Here is a 26,193-nt window from a genome sequence, read left to right on the forward strand (position 1 = left end):
AGCAAACACTCGCACATTGTAGAATAATCAATAGTTTGAGACATCTAAAAATAAAAGTATGAAATTAAATTATAAGTCAAGAACTTTATATACCGAATGGTATAAATATAATTTATTAATTTACTAACGGGTTAAAAAATCACAAATCGTTAATAATCAATAACTCAATAATAAAAAATCTAAACCGTTATCGAAATCGCTAAATGAATAACCCAAACTTTTTTTCGGTTCTAATTATTGATTTTGGTTTGATTTTAACAGTCCTACGCTCAACCACCTACTAACTTTCTACTCTTTTGGTTATTGATTGTAACTTGAAATTTTGATTTTTTGAGTTGCATTATATTTTAGATAATATGAATGATGTCAGAATACGTATACCACCATTCAGAACAAAAATAATTTGAGAGTGATATTATTTACCGTGTGCCACTAACCTCGGAATTTTTGGTTGCCTGCTTGCAAAGGAAGACAACCAAATGATGATGATTCTTTTTTTTTTTTACCATCAACGTCAATTTAACAAGCTCGAAAAAAGCTTTTCTACATTCATGAGATAGGTATAAGGTTTGGGTATATTGTACCTTTCAAATCCTATCTAAGAGATTTCACTAGATATGTTGTAACTTGTTATTGTTGTTTGATTGACTCATTATCTTTCTATCTCATATTCTTGTGATAAACGTAATCTAAATCATTAGAAAAAAATTGGAAAGGAAAGATATTTCTTGTTTTACCAAACAATCGAGAAATATAGGGTATATATATAATTTATTGAACATCATCAACAAACCTTCCCGACCATGATTTTTTTTTTTTTTAGGTATTTCACTGCGAAATAAGACTTCCTTTATCGTCCAGTGGTTGGGATATGTGGCTTCCACCCAGGAGACCCAGGTTCGATTCCTGGTAACGGAATTGATTTTGGTCTCATTTTTAAACAATTAATAATATGCGGAATGGCCTTTGGAGACCCTAGTACTTGTCCCGGATGACATCCGGACCCCTTACTCCTTGAGTTTCATTATTGTTGCTCATAACTTAGCTACATTTTCTGTTTCTTTGGTCCGTGGAGTCTCTTTAGGAGACGATGTTCCCAAACTGGATTGTAAATGACACTGCTCACTCTTTCGGATATATGATGTCCTTAATGAAGTAAACTTTATTTGTTGAAGAAGAAAAAAGTAAAACAAGGAAGGTGGATTTCCCTTGTTATGTGGTGCAAGCTCTCTCTGCTATTGTATCAATTCTCAACATTTGCTTTTGGCATCATAGATATTGAGTGTGGTGCAAGCTCTCTCTACTATTTTGACCACTTGTACGAGTAGTCTCTACTACAACAACACAACATACCCAATGATCAATGTAGTTTCACCTGGGGAGAGTAGTGTGTACGCAGACCTTACTTCTATCTTGGGAGGTAGAGAGGTTGGTTCGAATAGACCCTTGGCTCAAGAAAATAACAGGAGTGAAGAAACCAAGACAATACTTTAACACAAGGAAAGACAAAGCATACTGAAAAAGGAACAGTAAGTAGAACAAAATAATACGATGAACAAATTACAAGGGACAATAGATAGTAACAAAAATTGGGGGAATGAGAACCTACAAGAATAATACTACGGCTACTAGTATGGAAGGACAAGCGAAATTACACTCAACTATCTACTAATCTTCTATCCTAGTCATGTCTTCCATAATCTCCTATCTGAGGTCATGTCCTCGGTAAGTTGAAGTTGCGTCATGTCTTGTATAATCACATCTCTCCAACACTTCTTTGGCCTACCTCTACCTTTGCTAAAACCTTCCATAGCCAACCTCCACACCTCCACAGAGGGGCATCCGTGCATCTCCGCGATCCTTCTCATATGTTTCAGTATGAGGAAGGAAGCATATGAGAAGGATAGAACGACTCACTCAAAATCATATCTTGAAGTGCATGCAGTATAATGGAAGAAATCCGTCATTTGCCAAAGTTTCACCAGAATTGATTGTTCATAATATCGAAAACTTTGATCACTGATGCATGTGGCAACCATGGTGTAGGTTCAAAGAAGCTCCAGGATGTTACTGATCAAATATAAATACCAGATTTCCAATATTAAGACGAGGTTCTTTACAAGAAAACTCTGTGATGTTGAGTTCTCTGCACAAAGCAGTACATGCTCCATCCGTCAAATCTTCCTGACGATGCATCATCTTACTGCTACGTAAAGTTTATCTGCAGATGCATCTTAGTTATGGCATGCTGTCAAAATCTGCCAACTAATGTACTTGTGAATTCGAGGACCCTCAAAATAGTCTAACAGAACATGCAGCCAAGATATCATCTTTGAATACGCTTCAACTACCTAGTTTAGATAGGCAATGCAGCATTAGTAGGGATACGTCAAGCAACAAAAACAGTTCCCATCCTTCTTCACCAGAAATCTCCGCAGCTGCACATTCCATCTCTGAAATGATGAAATCGACAAGCATCCCTCACTGTAATTTCTCTTTTCGTAATTAGAGTTATATATTTCAGCGTACTATGGCAGTCAACACAAACTCGTAAGTTCTTAGTAACGAGTATGGACTTGCTAGGATCCAGATTTAGCAACGCGAATGCAACTGCAAGTTTCTCACTGTGATAAAGCAGAACCTGTTCCTTCTCTTCTTCCTCAACATCTTGGTAAACAAAACTGGATTCTGCACTATACCCCAAATTTTTCATCTCCCTCAAAAGTTCCTTCAGTTTCTCATCTATTTTAGCATACTGAGGATGGGACTGATCCCCACCAACAAATGCATGGACCACACCGTTTATTTCAATCCAACTACATCCTGGGCTCTTCTTAAAGCCAGAATCCTTCTGCTTAACTCTAACATGAGCAGCGTCATCCCATCTCCCAGCAGTAGTATACAAATTAGATAAAAGAACGAAACCGCCTGGACTTTCAGGTCCTAGATATTGGATCTTATTGGATACTTCTTCTGCTAGAACAATATGCTTATGGATTCTACATGCGGCAAGCAAGGCACTCCAGATACGCACATCAGGTTTAAACGTCATATTCTGGATGAAACCATAGGCCTCGTCCAGAAGACCAGCACGCCCCAAAAGATCCACCATGCACAAGTAATGATCCATGTTAGGACTAATTTTGAATTCTTGACACATGCTGAAGAACCAACATTTCCCTTCAGCAACAAGACCTGAATGGCTGCAAGCAAATAAGAGACCAATGAAAGTTATCTCATCTGGCATTTGACCTACAGTCTGCATGTCATAGAACAGTGAAATTGCTTCCCTTCCACGACCATGAACTCCATATCCCGCAATCATTGCATTCCATGAGACAATATCCCTCTTATTCATCTTATCAAAGACAATCCTTGCAATGCCGATTTTACCACATTTGGAGTACATGTCAATTAGAGCATTACAAACAGAAACATCCTCTGTAAATCCACGCACTATCGAGTAACCATGGGTGCAAACTCCAAGTTGTAGAGCAGCCAAATGTGAACAAACTGGTAAAATTCCCATCACTGTTGCAGATTCTGGCTCAACCCCAGAGGATTGCATCACTCGTAAAATCTGCAAAGCTTCTTCTGCGTGGCCATTCTGGACGCACCCTGCAATTATAGCACTGAAAGAAACAGAATCTTTTAAATCCATCTCCTCAAAGAAGGTACGCGCATCATCTATTCTCCCGCACTTTGCATACATAGATAGAAGAGTATTACTCACCATCAAATCCAAATTGGACCCTGACTTAACAGTATGACCATGCATCTTTCTTCCTCTTCTCATATCATTCAGCTTAGCACAAGCTCGAATTACAGTGGCAAGCATGACAGGAGAAGGAGATCTAGTATCTTCCATCCTCATTTGCTCAAACAGTTCCAATCCTTCTTGAGTAGAATCACATGTTACATATGCTCCTATCATTGCACTCCGCGTGATCTCATTCTGAAAACTCATGACTCTAAAAATCCTCTTCGCGTAGTTCAACCAACCACATTTTGCATACACATCCAAAATGCCAGTGTCAACAACTACATCATTAACAAAGCCCCTTCTCATAGAATACCCATGAACAGCCTTCCCTTCATGCAACTTATTAGCTTCCGCAATACCAGGAAGAATCGCTACAACTGTAGATGAATTCGGAGTTAACCCATTTTCTTGCATCTCCAAAACCAAACCCCTCATCTCCAAATACAAACCATTCACTGAGCACCCCGAAATCATTGCATTCCACGCCACAATATCTCTTTGCGACATTCCATCAAATACTCGTCGTGCCTCAACCAACAACCCACACTTTGCATAAAAATCAACCAAAGCTGTACAAACATAAACATCACCAACAAGCCCCTGCCTTCTCACATGTTCATGAATCTCGACGCCATTTTCTACGTCTTGCAAAGCAGAACAAGCCTTAATCACAAAAGGGTATGTATAATTCGTCGGTCCAACACCATACTCCACCATTTTGTAATACAAATCAATAGCCTTCTCAAAGGGTCCATTCCAAGCATAAGCTCTAATCATTTGGTTCCATAATATAACTTTGTTATTTCTATCTGAGTTAGGAATTAAATCGAACACCTGGCGTGCAAGATCAACTCTGCTGCACGAAACATAAAAACGCGTTAACTTGTCTAGTAAATTCGAACGATTATCATTACAATGATTATGCTTGATGATGTGTTGGTGGATTGATTTGCCTATAGCTAATTGCTTAGTTTCTGTGCAGGCATCAAGAATAGCAAGGTAATTGTAGTAAGGTTCATGGCTGAAATTCCAACTGATGTTTATTATTCCCCTCACATTTATGCGTGACAGTGACATGTTGCATGCCATGAGCGCCTAAGTATATTACACTATGTAAAATGGTGATGAGTAAAGGCTGGAAGCCTATTTATAACATTTTAAATTACATATTCTTACCTTCTCATTAATCTATTTAGAGAATCAAGTTTTTATATTAAGAAAAAAATATTTTAACTTTTTTTAAAATGACATAGACTTATATAGTCACAAATAGTGTTTTAAAAGGCGGGGGCGTAAGACTAAACGTTTTGCTTAGCACAGAATGAGGCGTAAGTGCATAAGCCCTATGAATCTTTAAATTTTTAAAATTTATGATATAGTAAAATAATATAATAACACAAAATTATAAATAATTAAATACCTGATTAAGAAAACTCATAGAAAATAAAACTTCTAACATGATTTTATAAGTATAAATAATGTAATAATATAAAAACTGTTATTAGATGCAAATTAACTCTAATATGTTAACTTTTAAATAATAAAAGAATCATTATTTTTAAAAATATATTACTAACATATTATGCAATTTTCCTCCCTCAAAGAAAATAATCAATAAAACTTATTAGCATTATTCATTAATAAAAATAAAATTACTTTCAAGTAGCGAAATAATAAAATATGACAATTTTGAGATATATGACAAAATATGTAAAATTTGACTATGTATTTTTAAAAGAAATGTTAAGTAATAATTACCCCCACGGTGTTACCATATAGTAATTATGTGATACCACGACTTGTTATTTGAGTTACTCTCAATCTTTTTATTTTTATAGATTAAAAAAACATTAAGTATTAATCATTTATTAAAGAATTATGAGGGTCAATAAGGTTAACTAAAGAATTTAACACATAATTTGTCTAAGATCTGTTAGGCGAGCCCCGAGCGTTGGACGTTGAGCGTGCTTAGGGTGTATAGTTGGATGCTTAGGGCGTAAGTCTCACAAAACTAAGCCCCACACATGAGTCTCGTGGCATTTTCCCAACACTACCTTTTAAAACACTGGTCACAAATATGCGGCGACTCACATTTTAATTCCTCTTGTGTGGCCCTAAATGCTATGAATGCACCGTCGATTATGTCGAACCCACACATACTGATCCCTTGGGTATTTATGGCAGGTCCCATAAAGGTTTTGGAAATTTTTTTATCCAAAAGTCAGTTTATCAAAATATTCATGAGCTAACACACACACAAAAAATAAGAAAATCGCTTAATTCTGCTTGTGCGATTCCAAAATGCTATGATTGCATCGTGGATCATGCAAAGGATACACATACTAATTCCTTGGGTACTTATGGAGGATCTCATAAAGATCGAGAAAAATGGACCGAAATTCAGTTCACCAAAATATTCATAGGCTAACACAAATGAAAAATGAGAAAATCTCCTAATTCCGCTTGTGTGATCCCTAAATGCTATGAATGTGCAGTAGATAGTGATGACGCTATACGTACTGATCCCCCAAGTACTTACGGAGGGTCCCATAAAGGTTTCAAAAAAAATTGACCGAAAGCCAGTTCACAAAAATATTCATGTGCTAACACACACGAAAAATAAAAAAATCACATAATTTCGCTTATGCAATTCCTAAATGTTATAAATGTATCGTGGATTGTGCCGAGACTACACGTATTGATCTCCCAGGTACTTACGGAGGGTCCCATAAAGATTTGTGGAAAAAATTGATTGGAAGCCAGTTCACTAAAATATTCATGGACTGACACACATGAAAAATAAAAAAAATCGCTTAATTCCGCTTGTGCGAACCTTAAGTACTATGAATGTGCCGTGGATCATGCCGAGCTACACGTACTGACCCGCAGGTACTTACGGAGGATCCCATAGTATTTTCAAAAAATAATTGACGGAAAGCCAGTTTATCGAAATATTCATGGGCTTGTGCAGCCCTTAAATGCTATGAATGCATAGTGTATCGTGCTGAGGCTACAAGTACTGATCCATTGGGTCATTACGGAGGGTCCCATAAAAGTTTCAAAAAAAATTGACCGAAAGTCTAGGTTAACACATACAAAAAAGAGAAAATCGCCTAATTCTGCTTGTGCGACCACTAAATGCTATGAATGTACCATAGATCGTAACAAGGCTAAACATACTGATCCTTCAGACACTTATGGAGGGTCCAATAAAGGTTTAAAAAAATAATTAACCGAAAGCAAGCCTACTAAAATATTTATGGGCTAACACATACGAAAAATAAAAAATTGCATAATTTTGCTTATGCAACCCCAAAATGCTATGAATTTTCCATGGATTTTACCGAGGCTACATGTACTGAACCCCCAAGTACTTACGAAGGGTCTCATAAAGGTTTTAAAAAAAAATTAACCAAAAATGAGCTTACTAAAATGTTCATGGGCTAACACACACAAAAAATAAGAAAATCGCATAATTTTGATTATGAAGCCCCAAAATACTATGAATGTGCCGTGAATTTTACCGAGGCTACATGTACTAATCCCGCGGGAACTTACGGAGGGTCCCATAAAGGTTTTAGAAAAATATTAACCGAAAACTAGTTCACCGAATTATTCATGGGCTAACACACACGAAAAAGGAGAAAGTCGCCTAATTTCGCTTGTGCTTCCCCTAAATGCCATGAATGCATCGTGGATCGTGTCAAGGCTACACGTACTGATCCCTGAGGTACTTTCGAAAGGTCCTATAAAAGTTTAGAAAAAAAAACTAAATCGGAATCAGTTCACCAAAATATTCATATGCTAACATACGCGAAAAATGAGAAAATTGCCTAATTCCAATTTTACGACTCTTAAATTCTATGAATGTCGTGGATTGTATCGATGCTACACTGTAAAAACCTAAAAAAATTTAAGTTAAGACCCGAGTCATTCTTCTTATGCGTATAGGCCCGAACCTGATGACTTCTAATTGTATATATATATTTTAGGATCAAATCCTAAGTATTTGAAGTGTATTAGAGATGCATTAGGGTAATAAGGAACCTCGAATACTAATTCGAGTTCATTGTACCTTTACCGATTAAGTTTTCATATAAGATCTTATAAGAGTCAACTTTAAACAATCATATCTCTCAGAATATTAAGATTTAGGTGTCCCATGACATATCAAATTAAAGATCTACGTGTCCTTTTATCAAAACCATCAAATTTACCTCATTTGGAGTTCAGAGTAAGAAGTTATGTCATTTTAGTGAAGCTGCTGAAAATTGGATACAGGGAGAAAGTCCGCATCGCAGACTTGAGGAGGTATTTTGATATTCGGGATATTTTGAGGTAGTAGAGTCTGCGATGTCCCCTGTCGAGGAGTGCTAAAATCTAACCTAGGTAGAAGGTGCGTGACACCGACCTGGGAGTGGATTTTTCCCCGTCCACTATTTTAATGAGGGGCATTTCGGTGTTTTCTCCTCCTTTCCCAAACTTAACACAACTCTTTTTGAGACTAAAATCTGTCCCTTAACAGTACCCTAAGGTTTTTTCTATCATTTAACACTCATAACATTGAATCTTCTTGGCTGTTATTCAAAATGTCCAATAATGCTAGGGTTCAAGGTTTTCAAGTCATTTCTTCAAGTCTCGATCGTCCCTTCGATTTCGAGGTATGTAAGGCTACCCATAATGTGGATTGAGTTCATCTACATGCCCTACGTCTTCATTGATTCAAGTTGAGTTGAGTTTCGAGGTTCCATAAATTGAGTTCTTGAGTTATTTATAATTCCTATTGAGTTTTGTATATAAATTCCGTTGTGTTCTTGTATATATTACAATATTCCTTGATGAGTTTCTTGAATTGAGTCTTGTTGAGAGTATGGATTCATGTTTGCATTCAGATAAACCCTATTGAGATTTCATTTTTATTTTATGCATTAATGGAGTTTTAAAAGAATGATTTGTGAACCTTTTTGCATTGATTATTTTATGCACTATTTTGAGTTTAAAGAATAACTATTTTCATCTTTGATTGAGAAAAAGTTTGAAGATGAATTGATTTTGAGAAATTCCTTAATTATTATCTTGAGCATGAGTATTTTAAGTATAAACGAGTTGAACATTATTATATTAAAATATCTATTTTGAGATTGAGTTGAAAAGTTAAATTATGTTTTTATTTTAAATGCATTCATTGAGTTGAGATTATAACTATTTTAAAGAGAAGAGATGAGTTGAGTTTTGATATAAAGTCCAAAAGAGACTAAATGATTTAATTGAGTATTTTATTCACTATATGAGCATAATAAAGTATTTTGAGAGCAGTGGCGGAGACACATACACCTAAGTGGTGTCGACCGACACTCCTCCGTCGAAAAATTATACTGTGTAGCTAGATAAAAATATTTTTTTATGTTTATATATATATTATATACTCACACTCCTTGACTTCTACGCCATTTAACTTCTTTATATCCTAACACTCCTTAGTCAAAATTTTAGCTCTGCTACTATTTGGAAGTAGTATTGAGCATCGATTTGGGTAAGAGTAGAGGAAACTCAAACCCCATAAATTACGTAGCCAGTGTAGGATAGAGGTGATGCCTCTCTAAGTCCCAAAATGATGGACTTTGATTGATTTTGGATCCAGTTAGTTTGAGCACCCTTTACCCTAGCAAGGTATTGGATAGCTGTGGCAATAGAAGTTTTTAAGTGTCGTATCATCACTAGCTCATAAGTGATGGTTGTCGGTTAGAGAAACTCTCGAAGAGTAAAATATTATATATATTCTCATATATTGAGTTGCGTCTCTTACCGCATATTATTTATAGCATTGTATTATTTTACTTCATGCTTTATTGAGTTGGGCATTTTAGAGTGAGTCCCTTGAGTTAAGTTGAATGAGATTGAGTATTTTTGACCATGTTCCTTTCCAGCTATTTTACATACTCGTACATTTTATATACTGACGTCATTTTGCATGCATCATTTTATGATGCAAATACAAGTGTTAGAGATCATCAGCAGGTGCTCCGTTGAAGATCTATTTTCTTCTTCTCTTAGTGGTGAGACCTCCTTGCTTCTAGAGGAATCGCATTTATATTAGTTATTACTATTGAATGGTTCTTTTTGAGGTAGTCATGGGCTTGTCTCGATATCTTCTTGATAGTTGATAGAGGCTTCATGGACAGAGTCAAAGTTGAGTAGATGGTTATTTCCAGACTCTGATTAAATTATACTTTTGGTATTGAGATATGAGAATTGAGTTGACTTTTAATATTATTTATTTAAACTATTTTTTTATTGAGTTGTTGAGGTGTTAGCCCACTTGAGTGTCTTACCTTACTTGGTATATCTACGTCTTCCGCTGAGTGATTGAATGAGTTGTCAGACAAAGTGGTTCTCTTGAGTCCAGCAATGGTCATCGAGTGTCGTCCACACCTAGGGTACCCTCTCGGGGCGTAATAAATTTGGTATTGTATCAAATAGTTCAAATATTCTAGGGTGTCTACGAAGCCATGTCAGTAGGATCTTGTTTATGGTTGTGAGAGCCCCACTTCTATAAATGAGGGACTATAGAAATTTAAGAAAAGTTTCTCTTCTTTCAAATTCTAAATTATGCAATAGAGTGGTTCTCTAAGGGACTAATTTAGAATCGTGCGTTGCTCAAATCCGTTCGACTACCCCTCATACTCAAGGTGGTTGGAATAGTAAAACTCAGATCCTTATTGATGAGCTACTTTCAGATAAAGTATTGAGAGAGTAAAGAGACTGCACAAGGGCTTGAGAGGAGCCCATTAGTGTGCGTAAGCTTATTAATTCGAAAGAATGCACTCTTTTTCATATGAATTGTGCTTTGAGTCAGAGCAATATGTATTACCAGACTCTTTTATCTAAACCTTGCTTAATATGTTATCCTTGAGAGGGAAGTTATGTCGCTAAATGCTTAGTGTTACCACCCGAGAGAATGTGATTTAAAGCATTGTAAGTTATAATTAGTAGAATGATCCTAGAGCTATAAAGATGGAGTTCGGGGAGTAGAAAACAACTAGCAAGAATGATGGTTGATTGAAGCATAAAACTTTATTTATGTATTTATAAGGTAAGTAATAGGGTTAAATCAAGTCCATTTGGTTTTGACTAAATAGTAGTGAGTAACATCTAGATTTCGTGATAGAAGGAAGATAAAGAGTTGTTAGTTAGGATGAGTTAGAGTATGCTCGAACTAAGAGATGGGTATGCTCGAACCAAGAGAGGAGTATTATGTTGAGGTGTCATTGTGTTAGTAAAGACCAAGTATAGGTGTTGAATAAAAAGACAAAGTAATCATGAGTTGATAGAACCAAGCTAGCCTTATGATTTTGAAAGGAGAGCCTCAAGATATTCATAGAGTTATGAGACTAGATAGGCAGGGAGGTATAATAAGTGGGTGAATTGTACTTAGGTTGTGAAAGAAGATGTGGTGATAGATTGTAATTAGACAGACATTGAGATGATGATCGAATACTCGTCATGAGGTTTTAAGTGGTTTAATGTTTCTTAATCTTATCTAGTAGTCGTAAGTGAGTATAGTATGCAAAAAGTGGATTGATGTACATATTTAGTACTAGTCCCTAAGCTTGAATTTTGAGATGAGTATTGCAAAAAAAGGATAATATTATGAGTGCGATTGTGCTATTTTTAAGATTTGATCTAATAGGTTTGACATAAAGTAAGTGGGGAATTAAAATATTAGCTTGCAAGAAGTGTGATGCTACGAGTGTGATGCATGTGACTCTTAGATGAAAATAGTAAATTGAGGCTAAGTCATTAGGTAAGAAGAGGCCTCAAATGTGTATCTGAGATAGTATAAAGTTGTATGTGGCTTTAATTTTATGATTTGCTATGGGTGACTAGTTAGTATCCTTTAGCAGCCAATATGGAGAGAGCTGGATGTAAGTTTTTTATGGTATCCATAAGAATTGGGTCGAAGGGATTATATATAGATGATGATGATTCTTCCGTTATAGTTCAAGTTTCCTTCAACTAAGTTAGGAGCATGTGAACTTAGAAAATGAGTGTTAGTAGGCTAAAAAGAAGAGTTAGAGAAAGCGGACGTGTACGCCAATAAGAGTAGCAAGTATAGAAAGATGCCTATAAAGATAGAACGGAGTTAAGAGAAGTATCTTAGAATAAAGCCCTAGTAGCAATTTTGTATCTTCGAGTATAGTATAATTTGAGAGTTTAAGTGTTCTTGTGTTTAGTGATACTTTGGCTTGTGGAGCAGTATGCTTATAGCTTAATGTAGAGAATCAGTTCGCAGGCTCAGGGTAGTGACCTTTGAGCTAAAGGGGAGATGATGAGGTAATGAACCAAAATGGGTCTTGAGTTTTAAGAAGTGATGAGTTGACAAGGATGATACATCAATGTTTTTCCATCTCTTACATTCCTTATACTTCAGTCGAGGTGATACCCTATACTTGTCTTGTGTATAAGAGCCATACCTATGGCCCAGACCATGTACTTCATGATGATTCAAGTTCATGCTCAATTCCTAGATTGAGAAGACCTAGATTGAGAAGTGGTAACTTCTTTCACTGATCCCGATCTTATTCCATGAATCTATGAATTTCCATCCTTATGTTATATGAGACATGATATATGCACTCACGATTCACAGTATGCTCAGCTCCATAAATTCATGATAGGCCTTAAAAGTCCAGTGAGATCATATTACGTTATGAATGTTCTTAGATTAGATTTCTTGAATGAATCGTGTTTATGATTTGTCACTCTAATTCCTTCCGGTGATCCTTTCTTTTCAGTCTTGATAGCGATGGTGATGATAATAGATGAGTTATGGCAGATGGGAGCAAGTAGGTGTTCCTTATTGTGATAGTTGTTGTATGCTTATTCTATTTAAGGTTATAAACATGTAGGAAAAGCTAGATGGGATCTTGTTTTGTGTAATAAATAGGTAGGAGTATATTGGTGTGCCCTTTTGGTAGGAGTTAATACAAATGCGGATGTAGAGATGCTACGGTAGACATGAGAGCTCTTAGGTGATGTTGACTACAAGAAGCCATAAAATGATTAGAATAATAGACATGAATAAATGGTTGTCGTTACGTGAGTGACTACAACAGGCTATTAATATCACCTCGTTAAGGGTTTCAAGTAAGTGTATTGGAATGGTTATAGTACTAGGCTTGAATGTGGTATTGATGGCATGCAAATGAATGCCCGATGCATTAGGTGCTTCTTGATTTGGACTAGAGATTGGTTGAATATAATGGTAAGGAGTTGTAGTTTTGGGATGAAATTCTCTATAAAGGTATAAAACATGAAGCTTGTGGTGTAGATTAACTGTTATGTCGAAAAATGGACGAAGTTTAAAATTAATTTCAACTTTATAGAGAAAAAATTAATTTTAGAAAAAGAAGAGTCGCCACTTAATTTTTTAAAGAAATGAAGAAAACTTAATTTAAAAGACCTTAACAGATTTTAGCCTTAAAAATTAGAGAAAATGGGTAAGGGTTCAAATTTCCACTTTGAGAAGGTGTTAGCACTCAAAATGGCCGCTAACGTGCAGTTATCCGACGATTTGAAAAGTATTTGACTAACTTTGGAAAAATTACTTATAAGGAGTAAAGATTGTTATATCGAAAAAAGACGGTTTAAAATTAATTTCAACTTTTTAGAGAAAAAATCAATTTTAGAAAAAAGGAGTCGCCACTTAATTTTTTAAAGAAATTAAGAAAACTTAATTTAAAAGACCCTAACAGATTTAAGTCTTAAAAATTTAGAGAAAAAGGTACGAGGTTCTTATTTCCACTTTGAGAAGGTGTTAAGCATTCAAAGTGGCCACTAACGCGCGGTTATCCGACGATTTGAAAATTATTTGACTAACTTTTGAAAATATTAATTTAAAATGAAATGAAGACTTTAGAATTATTTTTTTTTTAGAAAAAAAAGAGATTAAACTTAAACATTGAAAATAATATAGATGTATATATAAAAAAGTAAAAGTTTATCAAATAAATAAGTAAAGGTAGAAAATCATTTAAAGAGTAAACTTAACATGAATTGGTTTATCTTTAGGGGAATCTAATTAGGTTAAAATAAATTAAAATTAATATCTAGGAAAGTATAACTAACATAAGTAACTAAATTATTACAACCCGAATCAATATAAATACAATAAATAATACATGAACAACAATAATAATAACAACAATAATAATAATAAGAACAACAATAATAATAAGAACAACAACAACAACAACAATAATAATAATAATAAGAACAACAATAATAATAATAAGAACAACAACAACAACAACAACAATAATAATAATAATAATAATAATAATAATGATAATAATAATAATAATAATAATAATAATAATAATAATAATAATAAGAACAACAATAATAATAATAAGAATAACAATAATAATAACAAGAACAACAACAATAATAATAACAAGAACAACAACAATAATAAGAACAATAATAATAATAACAAGAACAACAACAATAAAAATAACAACAACAACAACAAAAATAATAATAATAATAATAATAATAATAATAATAATAATAATAATAATAACAACAACAACAATAATAAGAACACAATAATAACAACAACAACAACAATAATAAGAACAATAATAATAATAATAATAATAGTAATCAACAACAACAATAATAAAAACAACAATAATAAGAACAACAATAATAATAACAACAACAATCAATAATAATAATAATATTAATAATAATAGTAATCAACAACAACAATAATAATAACAACAATAATAATAATAAGAACAAACAATAATAATAAGAACAAACAATAATAATAATAATAGTAATAATAATAATATCAAACTACTTGGAAAAATAATGAACAAAACTAAGTGCTTTAATGAAATAATCCTAACATATTCTAGCTAATTAACTCTAACACATGCTAGCTAATTAATCCTAACACATGCTAACTATAACAAATTTATATCATTAATTTTAATTATTCTTATATACATACTAACTAAAAAAATAAGACTATGAATCAACTAAATATAAAACGTGAAACAATTAAGTAAAATAAAACTGAAAAAATATTTTACCTCTTTCCGGGCCAAGATTGAAAACGATGAGCGGAAGACAACTTCACCACCATCCAATAATAGCTTGATGGAACTCCAATCTCTTTCCGGGCCAAGATTGAAAACGATGAGCGGAAGACAACTTCACCACCATCCAATAATAGCTTGATGGAACTCCAATCTACAAAAACAAAGAAAAAGATTTTTTTTTAAAAAAAGTTTAGACTCGAACCTTCGTGGGTTCTTAGCCTAAATTTCAACTTCAATCTCCTATTTTCCGTGAAGAAAATATAGATTGAAAGCTAGAAATTTTCACAACTTTTAGGCTGGGGACAAAAGTCCAAAATTCTAGCCAAGTTAAGAAAATTTCTAACTTTGGGGTGGTTAAAAAACCTCCTTCTTCTTCCTTTTCTTAATGAAAATATGAGCCTTTATATAGGCTCCAAAAACCCCAAGTTTTCCATATATTTTCGATGTGGGAGTTTGGGATTTTTTTTTTATTATTTTTTTTTTTAGAAAAAAAACTAAAATTTTCAAAAATGCAAACTATAATTAAACTAACCTAACTAACATTGTATTTAGTAAAAAAAAAAATCTTTTAAGGTAATTTTTGAATAACCACATAAATATTAATCAAATATATAGTTATATAGAAATATGTATATTATACTAAAATTTATAAAAAGATAAAAATAGTTAAGAATAATATGAAAATATATATATTTTTTATAAAAGCTAATTGTTTCAAAATGTTCAAATTCAAAGAAACTCGATAGCTAATTTGCGTTGTGGATGGCCAAAATTGGGTGTCAACAGCTGTCCCTTTCTTTGGATATGATTGATAAAAGAGATCGTGGACAAAGAAAATTGACAAATCTAATTTTGGCCGACTCCATTTTCATCTTTTTGAAAAGGGGTTGGTACGAGTTTTGAATTATGAATGAACCCCGAAATAACCACACGCCTTCCGATAGAAATATAGTTTATTGTGGTGGAAGTCGTTTCCTTAGCTCGTGTCCTATGAGTTTGACATTATTCTTTGGACTGTGTCCCAGTTCGCTGCTAAAAGGATTCCACGTTGTGCTGCATCCTTTTTGATGTCGTTCGCACTTTCTTTCATCCTCTTTGCATGTTGGAAAAATCCTCATTGATTCGTTGGTAGGATAATGCTGCACTATCGGTAGGATGGTGATCCATTGATAGGATACTTGAAAAAATAACTATCTGTCCATCGGTAGGACAAATGAAGATCCATTGGTAGGATATGTTGCATGTCGGTAGGATGGTGATCCATTGATAGGATACTTGAAAAAATAACTATCTGTCCATCGGTAGGACAAATGAAGATCCATTGGTAGGATATGTTGCATGTCCATTGGTAGGACGAATGAAAATCCATTGGTAGGATATATGCAATGACCTTCTTGGCAATGAATATGCAATGACCCTTTTGGCAAATGAAAATGCAATGGCCCTCTTGGCAAATTGAAATGCAATGACCCTTTTGGCAATGAATATGCAATGGCCCTCTTGGCAATGATGAATGCAATGGCCCTCTTGGCAATGATATTACCACCTCCGGTAATATAATATGAATAAAATAAAATATGAATGGCCCTCTTGGCAGATGAAAATGCAATGGCCCTCTTGGCAATGATGAATGCAATAGCCCTCTTGGCAATGATATTACCACCTCCGGCAATATAATATGAATGCAATAAAATATGAATGGCCTCTTGGCAAATGATATTACCACCTCCGATAATATAATATGAATAAAATAAAATATGAATGGCCCTCTTGGCAATTATGAATGCAATGGCCCTCTTGGCAATGATATTACCACCTCCGGCAATATAATATGAATGCAATAAAATATGAATGGCCTTCTTGGAAAATGATATTACCACCTCCGATAATATAATATGAATAAAATAAAATGTGAATGGCCCTCTTGGCAAATGAAAATGCAATGGCCCTCTTGGCAATGAAAATGCAATGGCCCTCTTGGCAATGATGAATGCAATGGCCCTCTTGGCAATGATATTACCACCTCCGGTAATATAATATGAATGCAATGGCCCTCTTGGCAATGATATTACCACCTCCGGTAATATAATATGAATAAAATAAAATATGAATGGCCTTCTTGGCAATTGATATTACCACCTCCGATAATATAATATGAATGCAATGGCCCTCTTGGCAATGATATTACCACATCCGGTAATATAATATGAATGCAATAAAATATGAATGGCCTCTTGGCAAATGATATTACCACCTCCGATAATATAATATGAATAAAATAAAATATGAATGGCCCTCTTGGCAATTATGAATGCAATGACCCTCTTGGCAATGATATTACCACCTCCGGCAATATAATATGAATGCAATAAAATATGAATGGCCTTCTTGGCAAATGATATTACCACCTCCGATAATATAATATAAATAAAATAAAATATGAATGGCCCTCTTGGCAAATAAAAATGCAATGGCCCTCTTGGCAATGATGAATGCAATGGCCCTCTTGGCAATGATATTACCACCTCCGATAATATAATATGAATGCAATGGCCCTCTTGGCAATGATATTACCACCTCCGGTAATATAATATGAATAAAATAAAATATGAATGGCCTTCTTGGCAAATGATATTACCACCTCCGATAATATAATATGAATGCAATGGGCCTCTTGGCAATGATATTACCACCTCCGGCAATATAATATGAATGCAATAAAATATGAATGGCCCTCTTGGCAATGATATTACCACCTCCGGTAATATAATATGAATAAAATATGATATGAATGGCCTTCTTGGCAAATGATATTACCACCTCCGATAATATAATATGAATAAAATAAAATATGAATGGCCCTCTTGGCAAATGAAAATGCAATGGAAATGAAATGCATTGTCATCTTCTTGGATGATTTGACAACAATTTTTTTTTATTTTTTTATTATTATTATTATTATTATTTTTATTTTATTTTTTTTTTTTTTTTTTTTTTGTTTTTTTTTTTGAACAACTCGTGTTCGTTGGAACTCATGTCTTTGATAGAAGTTATACGAGGCCTCGGTGGCTCGCAACTTGAATTTGAGTTCGCTTCATTCTAGCAATGTTGGAGATTATTTGAAGTTGACTTCGAACTTCTGACAATTCTTGATGGAATTTTTGAGATCTTCTCAAAAATTCTGTCCCAGTTGCATATATTAACATGATCTCCAATCTTGACTTGCTGAAGATAGTATCTTCTTCTGAATTTTTGAGAAGATCTCAAAAATTCTGTCCCAGTTTTCATTAAAAGGGAGAAATGAAAATCTTACGGGGAACATGACCGAGCCATTGTGGCGCCTACATATCCTGTTGATGCAGGAATCAGGTCAAATGTAGTTCCAATTCTCTGGATGATGAATGCTGCAAAATCTGAGACAAGATAATCAGTAGACACATGTGTAATATGAGCATAATGACATGAAAAACTGTATTACTTACAACATTTCCAGCTTAAAACACGAGATATTCCACCAGTTTGATATGGACGATCCAATGAAGTAAAATAGGCATCTCACATCAATGGGATTACCCACTTTCAAATGACAAATGCAAGAGTTTTTTTTTTTTTTTTTTTTAGTGAATGCAAAGAGATAGTCAAATTTTGACTACAATTGGTATCAACAGTTAGGAATGCATAGAAATATTTCTCATTTCCTTTCTCATAACTGAGATTGACTTCAAGGTAATTCTTATAGCTTCAAGTAGTACCTCAAACATACTTAAGTGTTGACAAGATTTTTTTCATCCTGCTTCCAACAAAGGTTTAGAATTATACCAATCATCATGTTTCAAGTGCCCTCACAATAAAGAAAGTTCTATTTCGCACATATATGAAGTGTTTGATTTTGAGAACATTTTACAAAGTGCACTCACACTCTCAAGAAAGTTCAACGCATGCAACTGTGATACCATATGCTTGGCCTGCATGTAAGTCTCCACTAATGTGAGAATATTTGGAATGAGATCATATAGGGCTTGTTTATTGGTTTGTAATGTAGGCTAAGGGAACGGGTGGGATATTAATTTGGGATAAAAGTGACTTAATCTCTCCTTGAGCATCACACTGAATTTGTGCTTTTGATGATTGATACGCCTTTGACGTCTAATCCTCTTTCTTTTGTCTCAACTTCTTCGAGTCTTTATTTGATAGAGTTTTTCCTCTTTTCACCTCTTTCTTTTGTCTTGACTTCTTTGAGTCCTTAGTTGTTAGAGCTTTTCTCTTTTCGTTCCTTTTTGAGGTTTCTCCTTTTTTGTTGGAGTAGTTTCCTTTTTGTCTTACATCGACCTTGTAGGAGGTTCTTTTTTTTTATGAGAAAGTCGTCTTTGCTTTCTTGACTTTGGAGACTTTACGTCTTTTGCCTTTGGCAATTTCGAAGTTGGATCTTCTTCTATAATTTGCGCGTCTTTGGTGCGCTCAAGGAGGTTGGGCCAAGAGAGGGATAGTGCATGTAAGCACTCAGAAGGAAAAGGGCTAAGATGTGGTTGTCCAAAGAAAAGGTTTTAGGCTCAAAGTGGGAAAACTAGGGATTAATGTTATTTGGTAGGCTCTGAAAGGCACAATCGGGTCAAAAAAGGCCTACAATCCTTTCTCAAACCAAACATAACTCAGGATTTCGCCTCAACAAACATATCAGGCCAAGTTCTAGATCAACAGTGCGATTAAATTGAATTTTAATCTAAAGCTCACCACACAATGCACATGAAGCCATGAGGTTGGTTATATTCTTACCTTGAATGCCCGCAAGAGAATTTTCAAGCATCACAAAAGTACGAATGAAAGATACCAACAGAAGCTATGGTTTACCACAAAGCCAATCATTTTCATCATACCAAATATTTCGCATGCTCCTAACTGTATTCGTTCCAATCAAGAAGATATGACACTTAACATATGTACACAATTTTTTATTTTATTTATTTTCTATTTTTTTAATCATTTTTTTTTTTGAAAAAAGAAATACCGAACCCAAGAAGGGCTGCCTACGTATCTCATCGAGATGAGAATCAGGTGTGCGTAGTTCTTGCAGATATGATATATAAAATAATTCAGAGCTTTAGACAAACTTGGTGTGGTCTTCCAATGTTAATATTTTCTGTGGAGATGCTGCAGCGTGCTTTATAACCTCCCTTGGTCGGAATGTTGTGGCTTCCAACTTCATTACTCCTGATTCGACTTTGGAAAGGTCAATGATGTCATTTATTAATTGAAGAACCAAATCTCCTGAAGACAATATTACATTCACAAGCTGACGATGTTCCTTATCCAATTTTATGGTAGAAAAAATCTCGATCATATTGACCACTCCTGACAAAAGGATCTAATCTAATGAGACATGGTTGCAAGCATTTGTTTCTCTCGCATAGTTTTCTCTGTTAAGTTCAGTCTCCTTGGCTTTCTGTACAACTATCTCTTCTTGCAATTTTGCCATTTTTTTTTCTTCTCTTTTCCTTATCTGATCAGTTATCTCCATTCCTATGTAATTTACACCAATTGTCTCTCCTGCCTTACTGAACACAGGTTCAACATATATTAGAGAATTCTTTGACCCAAATAATCTCTTCTTTGCCGATATTCCCCTTTCCAAAACCTCTCATTTGAAGTTTCGAGATTCCTTTACATCAGTACTAGTAAAATCTTTACATTTATTTATTGATGATGTCCTCTTCATGCAGACTTGACAAACAATTGTAGATAACATAACTCATTGTCCTGGTGACGGATAATAACGGGTGCATTTTGGAGGACAAATTGTACGAAATTATCTGCTCTTTTCAGAATCTGGGATAATTCTTCTACTGGAGAGGATTGTCTTTCAATGTTTTCTATGCTTTCCTATAATTTCTCAATTAGTATTTGCATCCTATTTCTTGTTTATCTTGAATTTTTACATTATTTTTTAGGAGACTCTTGGAATATGTATCTCTTTAATTCTTCATCTAATATAGACGTTGGATGTTTATCACCCTATATCTTTCTTCCTCAAATTGATACTTCTCCAATAAATCCAATTTCTTGAGCTCTGGTTATTGTTGTTGTGTTTTTCTTGAGGATTGTCTCTTATGATTTGAATTCTTCCAACTATTCAAAGAATCATACGTTGTTATAACCATCCCCGACTATTGTCGGGGACAGTTTTCCTGCAAAGATATGAGAAGAGTGTGAAAGCGGGGCTATTCTAAAAAAAAAAAAAAAAAATAAGTAATAAGATATAGGAGTAAGATTTCATAGTCAAAGACCTCCGTGGAGCCTTCACCAGGTAACTCAGGACCTTGTTGGTATTTCCAAATTATTTGTTCGCTTTTCTTGCAGGCATGTATACAGGGAGGCAAACTACACTGCGGATGCTCTCTCCAAGCACAGTCACACTCTTACCACTCCAGGCCACTACACCACCCTTCAGCAGCTACCTCGTGGTACTCGAGGTTACTACATGCTAGATAGAGTCGGTCTGCCCAGCTTCAGACGGAGAAAGACCAAACGGATTAAAAAGCCTCCATGATCTACTATTTAGTGTTGCATCCTTGGATTGAGCACCCAATTGCAGTGTTTGTGATTTTCCATGTTATATCTTAGCCATGTTATTTGATGTCCATCGTCTATGCTAATTTTGTTGTATATATAGCATTTATGAGGATTCATCCCCATTTTTATTTAGATTTTTCCTTTATTTTATGTAAAGGGAGAGTCTCCCTTATTTATGCTTTCCTAGTTTCTTTGTATCGAGAGGAGTCATTTTCTTTAGGTGCATAGTTTCTAGGTTTTCTTTTCATGTGCTTGTATCGGGGATGAGTTGGCTGCCCTTAGTAGGATGGTCGGCTTATGAACCACCATAGGATTGGAGGTTAGGTCTATGTCCTCCTCCGTGTATTTTTCTGTTTTTTATGTATAATACAGCTTGGGGGTGAGCGGCTCAACCCCTGGCCGCGCACGAGAGGTGGGAGCCTCGTGTAAGGTCTGTTCCCATAAAAAAAAAAAAAAAAAAAAAATAGTCAAAGACTCCCCCGATTTATCTTTCAGGCTGTGTATTGGTGTCTTGTGAAATTTAATGTCATCGTTATTTTCCATTAACTCTTTGTCTCGTGATCCCCTCTCTTGAAATAATGTCGTCTCTTTTGTGTACAAAGAAAACTTCTTAGTTAGGGAGAGGGAATTGACCTCCAAATTGAGATCCTTTTCATTTATCGCATGATGTCCTTTGATAACAGCCCCTACAAAGAAAGAAACAACTTTGTTGAACCCTCGATCTTTGAGAAGTAAGCAAGTTTGTTTTCCGACATAAATTAGTCTTTTCCTGAAAAAGAAAAATAACTCAAAAGCCAAAGTATTAGTTTGTGCTTATAATAATTAATGCAAAATATCACATAAAGAATTAAACACATAAATGTTGCTTTGTTTTAAGACAAACTAATCTATGGGTGAAGAAAGAGTATACGGACAAAAATTAATTTTATGATAAATGTGTGAGAAAAGTTGACTTGTGAATCACAGATTTTTTTTTTTTTGCGTTTCAACTTTTGTACCCTTGTTTTTCTTAGATGCAGAAAAAGTTCTCAATTTCTTTGAAAGAATGAGGAAAACTGAAAACTTCAAAAACAGGGACCGAGCCTTGAAAGACTGCCTACGTATCTCACAAAGGAGAATTCAGGTCCTACGTAGTTCGACCACTTGATTTTTTTTTTTTGTGGAGATGAAAAAGCAAAGTTTATGATTTGAGTGTAAAGTTCGAATTTTGTTGGGAAATTAAAGACTCATTGAATATTTGGATGCACTATCGATAGTGACTCGATATTTATGCCTATGAGGCTCTAAAAAAAATCTAAAAGAGTGGACTAGCATGTCTCCAAATAAAGCAACATATTCACAAAACAGTTATAACATATAGCACACAAATAATTATTGCGCATCCTAAACAGATATGTGACCTTTTTGTGCCAAAGGTAGGCCTAACGATTTGAAGGATGTATTACGTCATTTGAAACATTCCATTGTCCCCAAACTTATATTTATACAAATATTATGAATAATTTGAATGGGGATACATAAATGGAAAAAAGGGATATAAATAGTCAGTCACACGCAGGGGTACAATCCTAACTAAGCCTTCGTGGAAAATCCTTCTTTCTTGATTTCTTGACATCTCCGAACGCAACGCCTTTTGGATGAAGTGTCATTTACTGAAGGTCCTTCTTTGACTAGACTAAGCTAAAAAAAAACTCCCAGCCCCGAGGGACAATGGTTTGCCAAACCGCGTATAAAACCTTCAAATTTAAACATATATGTATGCTTGTCCATTTAGGCCGAGGGCCGTTTTGAACTCAAGGTGGTCATTCTCATGGGCCCAATACGCCTTGGGTATTAGGTCGTCTTAGGCCAATGCACTAAATTAGGGATTTGGCTTTGCTCTACGCTAGATTGACTAAGAGTGGCTTTTGCAAGACTGGTAACCCAAGCGGACAACTCAGGCTGGAACTTACGACAACCATTGGACGCATGGCGTATCAATAAATTGTCGATCGTTTCCGAAAAGGGTTAAGTATAAAAAGCCCGACTGCGATACCGCAAAATCGTTCTTTAATATACTATACATTAAATAGGAAAAATGCTATGAAATGCAAATAACAATTTAATATATAAATTAAACACATAATTGCACAATTAAGAAAAACAAGAATTACTAATTATTACAAACTCAAATAGTTAGTCAAATAAACAATCAAATCTAATGGTTAGAACCTAATTAATCCCCAGCGGAGTCGCCATTTCTGTTATATCGAAAAAAGACGGTTTAAAATTAATTTCAACTTTTTAGAGAAAAAATCAATTTTAGAAAAAAGGAGTCGCTACTTAATTTTTTAAAGAAATTAAGAAAACTTAATTTAAAAGACCCTAACAGATTTAAGTCTTAAAAATTTAGAGAAAAATGTACGAGGTTCTTATTTCCACTTTGAGAAGGTGTTAAGCATTCAAAGTGGCCACTAACGCGCGGTTATCCGACGATTTGAAAATTATTTGACTAACTTTTGAAAATATTAATTTAAAATGAAATGAAGACTTTAGAATTATTTTTTTTTTAGAAAAAAAAGAGATTAAACTTAAACATTGAAAATAATATAGATGTATATATAAAAAAGTAAAAGTTTATCAAATAAATAAGTAAAGGTAGAAAATCATTTAAAGAGTAAACTTAACATGAATTGGTTTATCTTTAGGGGAATCTAATTAGGTTAAAATAAATTAAAATTAATATCTAGGAAAGTATAACTAACATAAGTAACTAAATTATTACAACCCGAATCAATATAAATACAATAAATAATACATGAACAACAATAATAATAACAACAATAATAATAATAAGAACAACAATAATAATAATAAGAACAACAATAACAACAATAATAATAATAATAAGAACAACAATAATAATAATAAGAACAACAATAACAACAATAATAATAATAATAAGAACAACAATAATAATAATAAGAACAACAACAACAACAACAACAACAATAATAATAATAATAATAATAATAATAATGATAATAATAATAATAATAATAATAATAATAATAATAATAATAATAATAATAATAAGAACAACAATAATAATAATAAGAATAACAATAATAATAACAAGAACAACAACAATAATAATAACAAGAACAACAACAATAATAAGAACAATAATAATAATAACAAGAACAACAACAATAAAAATAACAACAACAACAACAAAAATAATAATAATAATAATAATAATAATAATAATAATAATAATAATAATAACAACAACAACAATAATAAGAACACAATAATAACAACAACAACAACAATAATAAGAACAATAATAATAATAATAATAATAGTAATCAACAACAACAATAATAAAAACAACAATAATAAGAACAACAATAATAATAACAACAACAATCAATAATAATAATAATATTAATAATAATAGTAATCAACAACAACAATAATAATAACAACAATAATAATAATAAGAACAAACAATAATAATAAGAACAAACAATAATAATAATAATAGTAATAATAATAATATCAAACTACTTGGAAAAATAATGAACAAAACTAAGTGCTTTAATGAAATAATCCTAACATATTCTAGCTAATTAACTCTAACACATGCTAGCTAATTAATCCTAACACATGCTAACTATAACAAATTTATATCATTAATTTTAATTATTCTTATATACATACTAACTAAAAAAATAAGACTATGAATCAACTAAATATAAAACGTGAAACAATTAAGTAAAATAAAACTGAAAAAATATTTTACCTCTTTCCGGGCCAAGATTGAAAACGATGAGCGGAAGACAACTTCACCACCATCCAATAATAGCTTGATGGAACTCCAATCTCTTTCCGGGCCAAGATTGAAAACGATGAGCGGAAGACAACTTCACCACCATCCAATAATAGCTTGATGGAACTCCAATCTACAAAAACAAAGAAAAAGATTTTTTTAAAAAAAAAGTTTAGACTCGAACCTTCGTGGGTTCTTAGCCTAAATTTCAACTTCAATCTCCTATTTTCCGTGAAGAAAATATAGATTGAAAGCTAGAAATTTTCACAACTTTTAGGCTGGGGACAAAAGTCCAAAATTCTAGCCAAGTTAAGAAAATTTCTAACTTTGGGGTGGTTAAAAAACCTCCTCCTTCTTCCTTTTCTTAATGAAAATATGAGCCTTTATATAGGCTCCAAAAACCCCAAGTTTTCCATATATTTTTGATGTGGGAGTTTGGGATTTTTTTTATTTTTATTTTTATTTTTAGAAAAAAAACTAAAATTTTCAAAAATGCAAACTATAATTAAACTAACCTAACTAACATTGTATTTAGTAAAAAAAAAAATCTTTTAAGGTAATTTTTGAATAACCACATAAATATTAATCAAATATATAGTTATATAGAAATATGTATATTATACTAAAATTTATAAAAAGATAAAAATAGTTAAGAATAATATGAAAATATATATATTTTTTATAAAAGCTAATTGTTTCAAAATGTTCAAATTCAAAGAAACTCGATAGCTAATTTGCGTTGTGGATGGCCAAAATTGGGTGTCAACAAAGATAAATATATTTATTTGAGCAGTAAATCAATTTGAAATATTTGAGATAATTTATCAAGAAAATATACTATATTAAATGACTAAGTAAATAAATTTTAAATATGTTTAAAGAGAAGTGGTAGATCTAATGTATTTTAACTAAATTAAAGGCGATTAAGACTTTGA

General features: G+C 33.4%; 1 protein-coding gene across 1 annotated transcript; it reads right to left on the reverse strand.

The window, feature by feature from the left end:
- Positions 1-1,522: 1,522 nt before the first annotated feature.
- Positions 1,523-4,924, reverse strand: LOC129875503 (pentatricopeptide repeat-containing protein At3g16610). The gene has a single exon (XM_055950782.1). The coding sequence runs from the start codon at positions 4,850-4,852 to the stop codon at positions 2,420-2,422; it is 2,433 nt and encodes an 810-aa protein (XP_055806757.1). The 5' UTR covers positions 4,853-4,924; the 3' UTR covers positions 1,523-2,419.
- Positions 4,925-26,193: the final 21,269 nt, after the last annotated feature.

This window comes from Solanum dulcamara, chromosome 12, assembly GCF_947179165.1.
Source record: "Solanum dulcamara chromosome 12, daSolDulc1.2, whole genome shotgun sequence".
Classification (NCBI taxonomy): Eukaryota; Viridiplantae; Streptophyta; class Magnoliopsida; order Solanales; family Solanaceae; genus Solanum; species Solanum dulcamara.